The 16,783-nt window shown below is 38.0% G+C and overlaps 1 protein-coding gene across 1 annotated transcript in view; it reads left to right on the top strand.

Annotated features, from left to right (window-relative positions):
* Positions 1 to 14,385, top strand: part of NLK (nemo like kinase) — a 146,288-nt gene extending 131,903 nt beyond the window's left edge. Inside the window, exons 7-11 of the mRNA XM_082603528.1 lie at positions 81 to 182; positions 5,928 to 6,014; positions 10,986 to 11,184; positions 12,102 to 12,195; positions 14,206 to 14,385. Of these exons, the coding sequence (XP_082459654.1) occupies positions 81 to 182; positions 5,928 to 6,014; positions 10,986 to 11,184; positions 12,102 to 12,195; positions 14,206 to 14,260 (537 nt within the window). The 3' untranslated portion in view covers positions 14,261 to 14,385. The remainder of the gene's footprint in view (positions 1 to 80; positions 183 to 5,927; positions 6,015 to 10,985; positions 11,185 to 12,101; positions 12,196 to 14,205) is intronic.
* The last annotated feature ends 2,398 nt before the right edge of the window (positions 14,386 to 16,783 follow it).

The raw sequence follows: 16,783 nt of genomic DNA, 5'->3' as shown, positions 1-16,783 counted from the left end.
CTCTAACACTGTGATTTAAGAGTAATGAAATGTTGTTTCCATGAGCTTACTATCCATCTGTACTTCGTGTTTCCTCATAGTTGGATTTGATCACAGATCTCTTGGGCACCCCATCACTGGAAGCAATGAGGACAGCTTGTGAAGGTGCGAAGGCACACATACTCAGGGGTCCTCACAAACAGGTAAGAGGAGAAGGAGGGCTCTGTATTTGGTAACCATCTGTTTGGGCAGAGTTTTCTTCCAACAGAATAATGAAATGAGAATTTTTAAACAAAAGCATTACTTGTAGGTTTTATTAATTTTTTTAATGTCATGGCCATAAGTAAGAAAATGTTAAGATATTTGTCAAACCCAATAGAATATAGTAATTCCCAATGCTATAGGAAAAAGTAAATATTTTTGTAGCACCTTTGCTAATAAATGACCCCTGGCTTTTGTATCCTGGTTTTTGATGTGTCTGGGGGTGGAGCTTTGACCTCAGTACCATAACCTAGTGCATGTATACTCAAGATATCCTTTCCACATACTGAGCCAAAATACCTGGTATCTCTTATTCCAGCCAGGAATGTGAAGCTGTTTCTATTGCACTCTTGCCACTAACACAGAATCAGATGTGAATGTTGTTAGAAAAGAAGTATGAAGAGAGATTGCCAGATTTGCACTGATCAATATTACTTGCAACCAGCCAAGTCACTGCTGAGAAAGACAAGATGGTTATTATCTCCACCCTGTCGATTTAGCAGCATTTTTTAGAAGCACTTTCCTAATCTCCTTTGGACAAAAACAGCTTAATGATGTGAAGAGTGAGTAAGGGGAATACTTTTCCTAGGAACAACAAACCGAAACAGAAGAGAGAAGGCTTGAACAGGAAGACTCAGCAACTAATTTTCCTGGGCTTTGCCTTGCTTTCTTTTAAACTGGGCATTTAGATGATCTGATTGATCATTAGAAGATCTGGTTGATCTAATTGATAGACCAAATGACAGACTGAGTTTGACAGTCCTCTCAAATTATCTGCCAGACATTTGGTCAAGGCCTTACCTTTCCCTTGTGGTTCCTTTGTGATTCTAGTGACTCCAGAGCTTCCATTTTCACAGGCAAAAAGGGCACTGGGTAAAGTGTGTTATCTTCTAAAACCAGCCCGAACTAGTAAATGTAGATTTACTACTAGAGATGTAGGTGCTGGTATTTTAAATAGCCGCCTGCTGGTTATGTCCTTCTGTTGCATTTAGTTTAGAAGTATAGAATCATTTGGGCCCTAACTCCCTTAGAAGAGCACAGTAAGTCTTAACCTAGAGGAAGGTTCTATATAAATAGAAAGAACTAACAAGATCTGTTATGTTCAGTTTACTGGCCAGTATCAGGAATATTAAACTAATTTATCAATACCTGGCACATATACCTTCAAAGCAATTTTTAAAAATTTTGTGGTATATATGCAAGTAATACGTGAGTACATGTAAAATAAAAATTTTACAGAGAGTTAGTCATCCATAGCAACCCCCACGCCATCCTAGTCTCCTCTGGATTAATTTTAGAGTATCTTTGCAGACATATTTTTCTATGCATTTATTTACATAATTTGTACAAACAGAAGAAATATGTACTATTACTTGTTGGGACTTTTTTAAACATATACATACGCAGGAGAACCTTATTGGCTATCTTCTTAAAGTCACAGATTACTGCCTCAAATTAATATACTTGTGTTGGTTGATTAATATACATACTTGCATGTGGCATCAGTCAGGACTCTTTCCACTGAGACAGTTCAAACTGACTTAAGCAAAAAAGGGAACTTAGTGGCTCATATAACTGAAAAGTTGTGAGCTACCACTGACTTCAGGCTCTGCTGGATTCAGGTAGTCAAGTGATATTTCATGCCAGGAATCTGACTCTCTTCTGTTTTCCTATGTGGTGGCTTCATTTTCAGACAGACTTTCCCCCGTGTGTTTGCAAAAATGGAACCAGTAGTCCAGCCCTGCGTTCTATTAGCATATCAATCCTCAGGAAAGAGCTTTCCCAAAGAGATCCATAAAAATATTTGGAAGGTCTCTGATCCATTAGGAATGTATTTGGTTATGAGTAATAGAAAACCTTGCTTACAGTGGTTTAAAGAAATAGAAGTTTATTTTTTTCCTCATATCATGAAGTCCCAGAGGTAGGCAGTCTGGTGATGGCATAGCAGCTCAGTTATGTCATAGAGGATTTGGTTTTTTTCTTTCTCTCTGCTCTGCCATCTTTAGAATATTGACTTCATAGTCTCTTGCCTATTACCTCATGGTCACAAAATGACTGTAGCTTGTCCAGAAATCATATCCATATTCAAAGGAAAACAATGGAGGAAAGAGGGAGCACTAGCACTATTTGTTCCTTTTATCAGGAAAGCAGAAGTTTTCCCAGAAGCCTGCCTAGCAAACCTTTGCTTGTATGTCATTGTCCAGAACTATGTGATGTGTGGCCTCTGAGATGGCAAGAGAAGCTAAAAAAAAAATGGGTCTTTTCTATCCCAGTTAATAAAGGTAGATAGGGATAAAAGGATTGGAGGTGCGTGTTAGCTTATCCATTCCATTGTATGTTCCTGACCTGTATTAACTGTGTGCCCATCCGGGAACCAGTCGTGGTGCTCAGGGGAATATACCATATGATTGGCCAGGCCTGGGTCAGATGCCCATCCTTGGAGTTCAGAGATTGAAATCAAGCCCAGCCAAACCACTTGATTTGAGAGTGAAAAAGGGAGTGGTTCCCTTAAAGTCAGGAAACGGGGGGCAGACAAGAACACTATATGGCATTTTTAATTTATTGTCTCTTTTCCACAACTCAAAATCTTAGCTGCCATGGCCCAGGGATCTATTAAGGCAGATACTTGTTGAGGCACTGCCGTTTTGGTAGGATTGAAAAGTCTCTTATCAGCCCTTAGTCCCTTCGTTCATCTCTTAAAAGGTTTAGATCTTCATCATTCCTCAGATTGTTCTCAGCTAATTGTGTCAGAAATAGGTAAAATATTTTCACTGAGGTGAAAATGGTCCTGTCCCCTGACAGGGACCTTATCTTACAGTTAAGAGACTCAGAGTACGGTAGAGAGTTCATTCAATTCAAACTTCTTATGTTTCAATTGGGGGTTTCTTTTGTATAACCCCAAAAATGCTTACTAGAGTGCACTGCGCATGGTGCAACTCAGCGCTGCTGACTGAGGAGCTCAGCTTCTCTGCTGCTGGGTGAAGACTGTCAGGAATATCTAACAGGCCCTGTGCAGCCTGGCCCATGCTGCCGGGGTGACCACGCTCTGCAGTTGCCTCATGATGACTGTGGCATATACCATCTAGGGCCTCTTGCCCAGGCATAATGGCTGGTAAATTAGAGGGGAAGAAAATGGAATTAGAAATGCAGCATTTCTAGTATTGCATCTTTCCTGTGGAGCCAATGCTAAATTATTAATAGGTGTCATTCTAGAGAGGTACCGGCATGACTGAACTGACTCTTTTTCTCTGTCCCTCTTTTTTTTTTTTTTTTTTTTTTTTTTTTTTCTGGTACGCGGGCCTCTCACTGTTGTGGCCTCTCCCGTCGCGGAGCACAGGCTCCGGACGCGCAGGCTCAGCGGCCATGGCTCACGGGCCCAGCCGCTCCGCGGCATGTGGGATCCTCCCAGACCGGGGCACGAACCCGTGTCCCCTGCATCGGCAGGCGGATTCTCAACCACTGCGCCACCAGGGAAGCCCTCTCTGTCCCTCTTTTTAACTTGCATATATAATATAAACACAGGAAAGGAGAAAGCATATCAGATGACTGTTTAGGCTGAAATGAAACAGGCTTATTTTTAGTGTATTTGTTGGGGTATACTTCTGTAAAGAAAGATAATATCGGGGGGTGGATTTTAAAAATTTCAGGTAGCCTTAAACATCCACTCTTGATTTTCACAAGCTCCCCATCCCATACCCAGTTGTCCTTGAGTCGTAAGTTTTGCCTTCTAATTTGTCTTATATCCTCTATTCAATGGCCTCTGGAACTGTTTGTTTATATGTTTTCCTTGGCCACAGAGAGGTGTTATTCATCTTTGTTGTCCCAGCACCTAGCTCAGGGTCTGGCACTTGGTGGATGTTAGATGATCAGCAGTGGTGGTGGTAGGTAAACAGGTCTGTACTTGTGCAGTCTAATGGATGAGAAAGCCAAGGTTCAAGTGACTTATCTGAGTCTAGTGGTGGCAGAGTTAGAATTTGAAGCCGCGTCTTCTAGTACTCATTCCAGTGTTCCCTTCCCTATAACCTGCCTGCACCACAAAAATGGGATGAGGGGTAGATTCACTTTGAGAGTGGAAAGAAAAGAATTGCTTATGGAGAGACATTTTGGTCAGTAAAAACTGACTGGAATTTGGCTGCCATCCTGCACAAGCCAGTGAAAAAAAGCACAGCTATTCACAGCCAAACCAAGAATCGGAATCTTTTAAGAATATCAAATTACTTCATTTTACACAATAAAAAAGTTCTTACGGAAAATATATGTAAATTGTAAGTTAAAACCTCTTCCCACGCTCTCCACAATCCCCCCTCCTTTATCTTGACTAATACAGATAATTTCAGAGCTGCCATAGATTTATATATTTTGAGCAGGAAAACATGTAAATGCATCAAGGAGTAGTAAATTGGTCTACAATTATATATATATATATATATATATGGGTTTGGGGGGTTTTTTTTTTTTTTTTGGTCGCACCCCACAGCATGCAGGATCTTAATTCCCCAGCCAGGGATCAAACCCGTGCCCCCTGCAGTGGAAGTGCAGAATCCTAACCACTGGACTGCCAGGGAATTCCCATCTACAAATATTTAAATGCCAACTATATATGGGTTCTGTGCACATAATGCTTTTTACCTATAGTAATCCTATCAAGTGTCATGCAATTTTAGAACTAAAGTAAACTTCAGTGATCATTTGGTCCAACCTCCTCATTTTATACTTAAGGATACTGAGATTCAGGATGTTGATTTATCTAATTAGTTAGTAAACTAGAACCCCCATCTCATCTCCTGTTACTCTTGATCCTGAAGAAAACATCTGTATGGTGAATAATTACCTCCTGATGATTCTGAGGTGTCTTGTTGTTGTTGTAGAATTTTCCTCTACAGCTTAACTGAGGGAAGGAAGCAGATATGTAAAATACTTGATGTTAGTGGTTATCATAGTAGGATTCTAGGCCCGTGATTGAGATATAAGGAGACCTTTTAGTGTTACTTGCGTGAGAGACAGTGCAGTGATGCCATTCACCTGCTCATCCCCTGACTCTCCAAGCAGCGAAATAAAAGCTTTATAAGCTCTGTGGCGTCTCAGGTCATTAGAGTCATCTCCCTGCCTCCGTGCAAGAGGGTTAGATATAGGCATGTGGATATGCCTGCCACTTAAAAAAGACAGTTATTGAGTGAGTAATCAGTGCTAAAGTGGTGTCATCCTTTCTTAGAAGATTCTGTAAATTCCCGAGTGTCCTAAGGCTCCTTTAGTGTTTTAGCAAGGTAATGTTGCCGTAAGACATAGTTCATGCCTACTTTGCACAGTTTACTTGCATGTAGCCAAGGTTTTAAATCTTCTTTTCTCCCGTCCTTGGGCGTCTTTGGTCTTCCCTTCTTGCCAAAGCGTGTATGATATAAGGCTAACAGGAGCTCCATATTTTCAGGATTAGCTTTCATTTTTCATAGGCTCTTCTGTGCTCTGACCTACAATGGGTAATCATGCAATATAAACTATGCCACTGCAAGTCAGTGACAGTTGTTGCTTTTGAAGACTGGTTAATGAGGGGAATACTCATTTCCTTTGAGTTGAGACTCATGTGCACACACCTTTTGAGCTGCGTACTTACCTTGTCATAAATTGGCTGTATTCCACATCTACTTACACAAAGACTCACTTGCATATTTGAATTCTTTATTTTTTCACAGCCATCTCTTCCTGTACTTTATACCCTGTCTAGCCAGGCTACACATGAAGCTGTTCATCTCCTTTGCAGGATGTTGGTCTTTGATCCAGTAAGTAGTGTTTGTTTTTATATCTTTTTAATGAATTAAAAATATGTGTTCTAAGAAAAACATCCTGGCTTTGAATAGATGGGCAATGTAAATAATGACTTTTTTTTTAATGAATAATGACTTTTTAAAAGATAAACTTCAGCCCCCAGTTCCATGTGTATCATGCTCACCCATCACACAGAAGTTTGAGTATTAACACATAAGAGTCTAGGTGAAGAGAGATAAGGAACGGTACCATCCTTATTTATCTCAGTATTTGTAAAAGGAGTTTGACACCAATTTGAATTAGGAAAAAAAATTTTTTTTAATATTATTTGAAAAAAATCTGCCCATTGTATTGCGTAAGGAAGTATTTACTCTGGGTTGTTAAAATGGTGGCTTTTCCAAATGCCATTTCTAGATTTGACTCTTCTGGGGCAAAGTTCAGCTCTTCATTTATTCATTTGTCCAAAGAATATTCATTATTCACATCCATGCCAATAACTGTTGTCAAAGAAGACTAAAAAACAGAAGCATTTAGGCAAGAAAATTTTACTTGCTGAGAGTAAATGGAAGTCACCAAATACAAAATACAACAGGTATTTAAAGGGGGAAAATACCCACAAAATTACCAGTTAAGTTTACATTGGTTTGTTCATGATGAGAAAACAGCAACTTTCTCACATGATTATTAAATCCACAGAGGTCAGAACTATCTTCAGATGTCAGCATAACAAAGATTAGGGATAAAAATGTTTTGTTAGGAAGTCCAGGTTTGTGGGAAACAGGGTTCTATTTGGGGGACCAGAACCAATCAGAGTGATCAAGTTATTTTTATTACATCTCAGGGTGCAAAGTGGATTTTTTGTTTGGTTGGTGTTTTTGTTTTCCTTTTGTTTGTTTACTTTGGCATGTGAGGTACTTAGTGATACGGGAAGCAAGACAGAGTGGCAGTTCTTGTTCCCATAGTCCCTTGTGGTCAAGTTCCTGCCATTAAAGACAGTTTCAGCCACGTAATTTGCTGAATGAGCTAGTGGTTTAGTGTCATCAGTTTGATATTTTATTTTGCAAGTTTATCTGCGTAGCTAACAGGAGATGTTGATTAATACATAAAGACCTTTTGTATGGTTAACAAAACTAGAGGCACAATAACTTAAGGTTTCACAGGTAATTTCTGTGTGCCCATTGAGGATTTTCTAAAGGCCCTGAGGTTAAATTTACTTTTCTGTGTCAGAAATATGTTATTTTCTTTATTAGTTCTACTTAGATTAAGAACGAGGAACTATGTAATTCACCTGTACCAGGTTTTTCCCGCAGTACTTACAGCTGTTGGGTATCCTCTTTCTCTGAGATCCCATGTTTATTTATGATCCTGACCTGCCAGGAGCTCATGGCTGGAACTCTAAGGCTGGAATTTACTGAACTGTACAGCGGATACCATGCATATTTCCTGGGAGGCCTTTTAGACATCAGTTCTACATGTGAAATGTAGTCCTTATTCCTTAACAGTGGGATGTCACACCTAATTAAATGAAACCTTTGGTGTGGTCATAGTTACAAATTAGATTTATCTATAAGAAAGAGATATGCTTTATCAATAAGAAGGAGATATGATTTATCTGGAATTTTTTCTGACATATGCTTACTGATTAGTTTATGATTGATATTAAGGATTCTTTTTCTAGTTCTGAGGGTTCATTTAGAAATAGATACCATTTTTAAAGAATGTTTCATTCTGGTTTTAACCTGTTAAATTTGAGGGTTAGTGATACATTAAGAAGAAAGAAATGAGGGTTTTATTACCTCAAAATAGTGATGACATTAAACAAATCTCCAGAGACCTTAATTTATCTAAAGGCAGTAAACAGTTACAAGCAATATTTTTAAAGCACAGCAATAATTATTAGGAATTTAGACAATTATTTACTTTTTTCTCTTGACAAACAAAAAAACACTGTTATCTTGCATACACATCTTCCTATCATCACCCATTCTTTTACATTCTTTAAAAGAATACATATGTACTTTAACCCAAAGGTATTTGCACATCTTTTTTAACTGTATATTGATGGCTACTCGATACTGTATTAATGAAGAGCCTAGGTATATTAAAATTATGTTGTCCATATATCCAAAGACCATTTATTAACTCAAATTAATGTTAGTAAGGTCTTAATGTTAACTAAGAATTAGGAGATTGAAATTTTAGTTGACTCATTAAGTCTTTATGATTCGTAGCATACAAAAAACTAATTTCTTTTTAGAAACACATTACCTATTATGATTCATCTCATTTAGTTTAACACATAATTTGCAATTCCATAATCTTAGACAAAGTAATATTAGTTTATCTGACCAGCAAAACCAGTAGGAAAAAAAATCAAATTCAAAATGATTAGGCTTTTTATGAGAAAACAAACCTAAAACTTATATAAATGAGAATATTGTATTAGCATTATTTGTACAGGTGTTTTTAAATTTTTATAACTATTAACTCAGACTGATTTGTCCAAAGAGTCATCTTGTATACAATTATCTTATACAGTTATATACCGGATATTAAAACTTCTAAGTTAATTAAGAGAAATATTTTGCCTACTTTGTAATCTAGTAATCAAGTAATAGTATTATTTTAACTCTCAATTAAAGCTTTTTTTAATCTTTGAGTTATAACTTGAGCAAGCAAAAATTTCTAAAGAGCCAAAATATTTTATTCATAAGGAAGAATAATGTTTTTAAATCTTTCCATTTCTTTTTTATGTCTTTAATGTGTTGATACTGTTTCTAAAAGCCAGTTGCAATAGGAGTTTGCTCCATTGGATTTTAAGAGATCTCATAATATGATGTATTAACTCCCCTCAGAAGTATACGAAGTACATCCATTTATATTTGTAAAATGGAAAATTTTATCACTTACTCAAAACTAGAAGAGCCAATTTTGATAAAGTAACAAAATCTAGGATATAAACAAGTGAAGTGTCCGTATCTATTACAAATGTTGATTACTTAAACGAGATGTAATTAAGACATAGAGGACATAATTATGCACCATCAATTCCTTCAGAAGAACATCACTATTAAATCTGAGAAAGTTTGTGATTTTTTTTTCCTCAATTTAACAGGACAGTTTTTCTTTTCAGTGTTCATACCCCTTAAAAAATGAGTCTCCTTTCTTTAGCCTTGTTTCAGAAGTCCCAAAAAGACCTTAATTTGTTTAGAGAAATGAAAGTTGATCATTGCATGCTAGGGATTTGATTTACTTTTTGTTCAAAGGCTTCTCTTAAGTAAGACACTTTAGAGGACCCCATATTGGTGCACAAGGAACATACAAACAGAGCGTGCCATCCATAGTTAGGAAAACACCAAAATCTCTTCAGCTCTGGATCTGAAATTTCAGGAAATACCAGAATTCCCAAACAAAAAAGACTAACAAACAGTGAAACCAGATTCCATCTGCTGGTGGCAGCTGACAGGGACCCAATTTCTGACATCTGCCACCTGACAGAAGTGACTTTAATGGTCATATGATAAAATTAAAACCCAGATTCCATCACTGCTGCCACCAATTTGGACACAATCAGCCATGCTCAGTCAGAAACAGAAATACACTTGGCCACTAACCAGATTTAGTGGGCAAAAGCCAAAGAGCTCAATCCCACGCATGAGACTGGCCAGAGATGCTGAGGACTGAGAGGGGCCCAGACCCAGGCAAGGTGGACTGTCCTGTTTCTTTTGGCTCTGACAGTAGACCTTGATCCCGGTGGAACCTCTGGGAATAGTTGGACTCATTTAGGAAGAAAAGGAAAAGTTTAGTTGCTAAGCGTGCTAGGGAGTCAGACTTCAGAAGGGCTGCGTCACCAAATACAAAACACGACAAGGAGCAAAAGGAACAAAACCAGGATTGTGAAGCTTACATTCATCTCTCCATGGTGGAGAAACAGCAGCTTTCTCTTGTTATTATCATATCCCAAAATGTCATGACATGCCTTTTAACATTAGCATAGCAAAACATCAGAGATAAAGTGTTTTTAGGGAATCCAGGTTTATGGGAAATATTTAACATTTTATTATTTGGGGGACCAGAACCAGTTGCGGTGATCCAGTTATTTTTGGTTTGAGTGCAGATGGTTTTCTTTTTTTTAGTTGTGTTATGTCAAGTGCTGGATCATATTATAAGCAGGGCAAAGTGTCAGTTTGTGTTCTACTCTCTACTATTGAGTCATCCTTAAATCCTTTAAAATCCACCTTCTCTCAGTAGTACTTACATACCCACTGAGCTAAAAGGAGGGACAGCTTTTTTCTTTTTTTCATGGAGAAATGAGTTTAAAAGTTTATGGTTTATGTAACCTGAAACTAGTATATTAAATGTTCTAATCTGAAGAGCCAGAAAACCCCAGGCTGCTGATAATCACACTGGGCTGGATATCAAAACATGGCATACAGGCCATTCATTAGCTGATGCCTAACTCCAGCCGCTTTCAGATAAGCTTTTGCCCAACTTGATTTGGTATCCAATAGGATAAAAGTTTCAAGGAGCTTTGTAAAATTGCCACCATGATCACATCTCTTCTAAATGCTGAGACATATTTAGAAAATATAACTGTTATTTTAAATGTAAATATACCCCTTCCAAAGCATTACATATTTGAATGTCATGATATTTGTCATTTTTGACCCTGCATATATCTATTTCAAGGTAGGAACTTTTCAGGATCTTAGCAGGCTCATTTCTAAGTGCTTTCTGGTGGCGTATGGTGGTTTATCACAGTAGTTTGTTGTCTTATGTCATATACTCCCTCTACTGCTACGTTACCCACCTCCAAATTCAATTACTCTCTTACCCTCACCGTCCGCAATTATCCCTTTACACAGGATGTTCCATAAATTAAGTATAAGCTGTGTAAAGCAGTCACTGTGGCTCGTGAAAGATCCTGTGTGGACAGTCATGTTTATCTGCAGTGTTGATGTGCTGGTCTCTAAATTTGATTTCAGTCCAAAAGAATATCCGCTAAGGATGCCTTAGCCCACCCCTACCTAGATGAAGGGCGACTACGATATCACACGTGTATGTGTAAATGTTGCTTTTCCACCTCTACTGGAAGAGTTTATACCAGTGACTTTGAGCCCATCACCAATCCCAAGTTTGATGACACTTTTGAGAAGAACCTCAGTTCTGTCCGACAGGTTAAAGGTGAGTTTGCTTTTTTGGCCTTCCGCCAGGTGGGGTGACTGGTAACATTTTCTGTTATGTGGCTGTGGAAAGCTGAGCTCTGGATGGAGATCAAAGCTCCTTTATATGTTTGTTTTACAAACTTGCATACAGCTGTTTGTCCGGAGCACATATGCCAAGAAAGCTGTGTGTGTTATAAAAACACTGATTCTATATCCAGGGGAAGGTCCGGCAGAGGAATGAACATTTTGTTCTTGTTTTCAAAGCTGACTTACTTAGAGTGACTCAGTATATTTAATATGTATTCACTCAGTGTGATTTCATGGAATGATACATATTGGACTTTATATAACATGCAAAGTTTTTAAAAGGATAAACATCCACTGAGGGAATCATTCCTTGGATGATGACAAGAAGGGGATTTCTAATAGTCTGCTCATAAAATTTCTTGACACGATGTCCTATTTGGGGGGTGGGTAAAGACAGCCAGAATTCTGAGTGGTTTTAAGTGTCTGCTCTAGGACATTTTAGAAGAGAGTAGTCCCCAAAGTGACCAGCCTGAACCTATGTACCGAAATACCAACTGAGGTTTTTTTAAGTGATTTTCAAAAAGGCAATAATTACCAGCAATTTAGAAGAGTTCATTTATAACGCCAACCCAGTGGAGTCACTCTCAAATTTATAGACCATTTTACACCTCCCACTCATGGGGTTTCCAACCCCCGTAATGGCACTGTGCAGGGTTTTGCCTATGTTTAGCAGCACCTGTCATTTTGGTTTCAGAAAAGTTCCACTGGATTCTGCCTGATAGATGACGTGTGTGTTTAACTAAACCACTAGGAAATGCCGTTCAGATGCTGACTAGAGTTAACCTGAAAATCCACTGCTCCCAGGCCTGCAACTTGGCGTGGGTTGTATGATATTTGTTTTCTCCACAGAAATTATTCATCAGTTCATTTTGGAACAGCAGAAAGGAAACAGAGTGCCTCTCTGCATCAACCCTCAGTCTGCTGCTTTTAAGAGCTTTATTAGGTAACTATATGGATGTAATTCTGACTTTCTTGTTAGAATTAAAAGGATGCCATTGTGAGTTTGTCATTCAGCATATTTCTGGTTTTATTTAGATTAGATAACATAGATAAAAGGTCCAACAGAAAGTTTCTGTTGTGAGTTCTGACTTAGTCAAAAGCATGTTAAAAATGTAAGCATTTGTTCTTACACTAGCTCCAGTTCGCTGTGGCTGCCTTGGCAGTTCCCCAGATGCCCATTAAGCTGCCTGGTCAAGTACATGGGGATCTTCCTCTGCCAGCAGCGTGGCAGCCACTGTCCTGGAGTTGCACATGGTCGTCTCAGTTCCCACTGCCATCCCCACCACCATAATAATAACCGCAAGCAAGAAAATTCTATTTTATAGGTGGACTGCTGGTGTATCCTGTTTAAAGAGAAACCAATAGTCTTACTGGTTATAGAGCTATAAACCTCCTTCAGAATCTAGAAAGCGTCATTCTCTTGATCTCTCTTTGTCCTTACCTCCTCCATCTCTTTTTCCCTAACTCCTTGTATCAATCAAGGTCCAGTCAGCAGAAAGAAACCACACCCAGTAATATGAACAGGGAAAATTTAATAACAAGCATTAACTAGGAAAAGATGGTTAACTACTAAAAGGCATGCAAGAGGATTCTGAAGAGTCCAAAGTAGCAAATGCGGAAAGCAAGTACTCCCTCTGGACTGAGGGAGAGTGAACAAGGGAGAAGTTGAGAACTTAGAGGAAGCCCCTCTACCCAAGGCTAGTAAGATTTGGACCTTTTTGGAGAGGAGCCACAGGAACACAGCATGATGGTGAAGAAACTTTACAAAAGGGGTGAGCAGAGCTGATCCATCAAAGAGCCTGCTAGGTGGAGAGAAACTTGCCAGAAAGTTTGGGTAGACCAAAGCTGGGCCTTCCACAGCAAAAAAAAAAAAAAAGACCTTGCAATGCCCTTTCAGCGCCCTCTGTTGGCAAAGAGTATCACTGGGCCCGTGGCGAAGGAAAAAGTTGAACAGGGTCTGGCTCAGGTATCACAGAGCAGCACGAAGGGAGGCTTTGATCTGAGAGGCCACACTCTTCCTGCCTCCCTCCCTTTCCTTTTTCCCTCTCCTCCTTGCTTGTCTTTCCCTTCCCTTCCCTTTTAATTGGCCTTGATATAGTGTTGAAGCTGATTGAATTTATTGAACCAAGGTCAAGAATTTTTGTTTATAATTTTTAAAATCAGGTGACTTTCATTCCTTCCATGTATTTTTCTGTAGAAAGAAGGAATTAAGTTGCCTTTTTACTTCCCTGTGGTTTAAAATTACTTTGTTTTAATATTTTTCCCTAAGAGTCAATTAGGTGTTTTAATACCTTTCAGGTGCAAGTTATTCATTATCCTGGGCCCCCAGGAAGCAAAGTGACACACAACCCCCTCAAGTCTATAATCTTGGCAACATTAGACAGACATGTGAAATAACTGATAAAACAGATCTGTGGATAACAAGTGCTAAATGATTATCAATTAAAACTTGATAAAAGAATGCTTTTGAGGCTCATTCAAAATAGGTTCCCACTTAAAATCACCTTATTTTGAGAAGCTACTTTTAAATGGATAATTCTGTATCCTTTAAGGTTATTTATAATAGCTACCATTAATATTATGAAGTAGGCACTGTGAAAAACATACATTATCTCATTTATTCATCACAATATCCTATGAGGTGGATAACATCCCTTTCCAGGAGAGGAAAGATGAAGGCATTTGCTCGGTATCATACAACTAGTAAATGATGTGTTGCTTTCAAGCCCACTCATTAGCTACTGTACCATATCGCCTCACTATAGATACAGATCCTTACATGGACAATTTGGAACAAATGCACCTTTAGAGAAGTGAAAAGAAACAAATAAAAATCCAGGAATGGACTTTACAATTTTTTTTTTAAAGGAAGGGGGAAAACAGGCAGCAGTGAATTGCCCTGTTGCCTTTTGCGGTGCTACAACTGGTTCACCGTGTCTCTGTTCTCTTCCAGTTCCACTGTTGCTCAGCCATCTGAGATGCCCCCATCTCCTCTGGTGTGGGAGTGACGGTGGAAGATAACGTACTACTGAAGATGTAATGTAGCTTTCCACTGGAGTCTGGGATTTGCAATTCTGGAGGTTAATCATGCTTGTACTGTAATTTTACTAATGAAGTTTTAAATTAACAACCACTACTTGTATGATATGAATAATATTTAGAAATGTTACTAGACTTTTAATCTTGTAAAGTGGTTGTGCTTTTAGAAGAAAAATATTTTACCCAGAGTTGCACATGTTTTATGAATTTAGTGCAGCTGTTATGGCTCACCTCAGAACAAAAGATAATTGAACCAAATTTGGGAGTTTGGGGTTTTGTGTTTTTTGTTTTTTCTTTTTTAAAATGAAGTGAGATTGTTCACACACACACACACACACACACATACACACACAAAGGACAGTCATACATTTTGATATTTGAGCCATTCCTGAAAATTTGGGGTTCTCTAAAATGAAAGAATCTGGAAACCTTGCCTGCGACCAATCATGGAGCCACGTGAGCTGATCGTGGCTGCACCTCGGGAGGGGGGAGGGGGGAGGGGCATGCCACCTAATGATCAAGCCCTATAATTAGCTTCTCATTAGAGCCGTGACGGTGATGTGTGCTGTCTAAAATCCAATGTTGTTGGTAGAGAGAATGAATTTGTGACTAGGAGAGACTAAACTTTTGTTTTCCTTACCCAGTATAAATATATATATATATATTTAATCTATTTTTATTAGAAGTTTTTCTGCTCTTTCTTACATAAAAGAACCCCCAAGCATGCATCTTTCATGTGTGTAAATAATTCATTTCTGGGCTAATTTCAAAAGAATCCCAACATTGCTGTATAGAGAGAGAACTAGCTTGCACATTTTAGGTCTGTGAAATTTTGTGAGACTTTTCCTGCACTGGACAGTAAAAATAAATAAATAAAAGACAAAAACAAATTAAAAAAAAATTTAAGCCACAAAAAAAAAGGCACATAGGGAATTATGTCAAATGTGTTTGTGTCCTTAGGCAAAGCTGTGGGAGTCTTGAAATGTCACAGTAGTAAATAACTTATTACTTTTTGACAAATTCTTTTTTCTGTTGGAACACTGAATTCTTCTGTGCATATGTATATATGAATACAAATTGAAGGCCTCTACCTCCTGGAGTTATACAACTTGGCTTGTTTACCTCCACATGCTGATGATGACTATTTTTTTTTTTAAGTTCAATGTGGAGACTTGAAACTTGAATGTCCCTTCCAACTTTTATATTAAAAATAAAAAGACAAGAAAATTGAAGATCGTTTTTCACCTGTACAAGGAATACTAATGGATCGTCTTAAAATTGGTCTAGGAAAAACCTTGGTGTGTGTTATGGACAATTAACTGTTAAAGTTATTGTAAGTTATCTGTATTTAGCAGAGTATTTTCATCTTGAGTGATCTGAGCTGAATTTGAAGACTATTAATAAGTTATGTTTGGAAGTTTTAACTTCAATGAAGTAATTATTTGCTGTGAAAGAAACAAACATTGAATTACTAAACAAAGATGGTGCAATATCTTTGTTTTTTTTTTATGAGGCTCCTGAGAATCAACCCAACTGAAGCATTTCAATTCACTTGAATGAGAAACGTGTTTAGTATCAAAAGAGCCCAAGAAGACACTGGTGTGAAAGGTACAATCTCAGAGGTTGGTCAATTACCGTGGCACACTTACTGGTCACTTTGTACAATGTAGATTTGAAGTACAGTGGTGAAAACATTAAATGTGACATTTGAAAAAGAGGTGTCATCTGTTTTATTTCAACTCCTTTCCTTTATTTTCTCTTCAGTACAGCTTGTATCCTGAATTTGCAGTTTTGAGACATCACCTATTTATATTTCCATTTCAATCTTTGAGGAAATTAGTTGTGGGTTTTTTTTAATCTTCTCAGACTTTAGATTGCCAAAAACATATTGGAAACGTAGTTAACTGATGTCAAAGATATTGTGATTTAAATATATGCAATTTGAAAGTCTTTCCAGACTTTAGAGTCTAATCCAGTGGTTTTCAAACTTTTTTTAAGCAAAGAATCCTATTTTCATGTGAAATCAATATAATGGAGTCCATTATATTAAACAAAAGTGAGCTGCTCCGGATGCAGCAGACTGCCAAGGGGGCTTGACCCCTCCCTCCTCTTCCTTTCTGCCTCCTGCCCCTGTCATCCCAAAGGTACCTCCAGCTAAAAAAGCCCCAGCTGGGTGGTGTGACTAAGACCTGATACCAAACTGCCTAACTTCAGAATACTTTCCCTGAGACTAGATAAAGCAGCATTACTCTTGGGGTTGTAGGTGGTGTGTGTACTTCTCCTTATCTTTTCCTGATTTAGCAAAATGAATGGATTTTTTTTTTCCTGACATGGGAGGAGTTGACTGTTATAACTCATATAAATCAATATAAGTATTAGTTTATCCAACAAACTTTTGAAAACCTACGAGTGCAATAATTACTTATGTGGAAGCCTTGTTAATGTCAATAATGCTTAAATAAGAAAACTAGTTTTCATCACGAGAGCATTAA

Source organism: Mesoplodon mirus, assembly GCF_964341445.2.
Source record: "Mesoplodon mirus genome assembly, chromosome: 18".
In the NCBI taxonomy this organism is placed as follows: Eukaryota; Metazoa; Chordata; class Mammalia; order Artiodactyla; family Ziphiidae; genus Mesoplodon; species Mesoplodon mirus.
The sequence above is the reverse complement of the archived record's forward strand: the minus strand, read 5'-3'. Positions and strand labels throughout refer to the sequence as shown.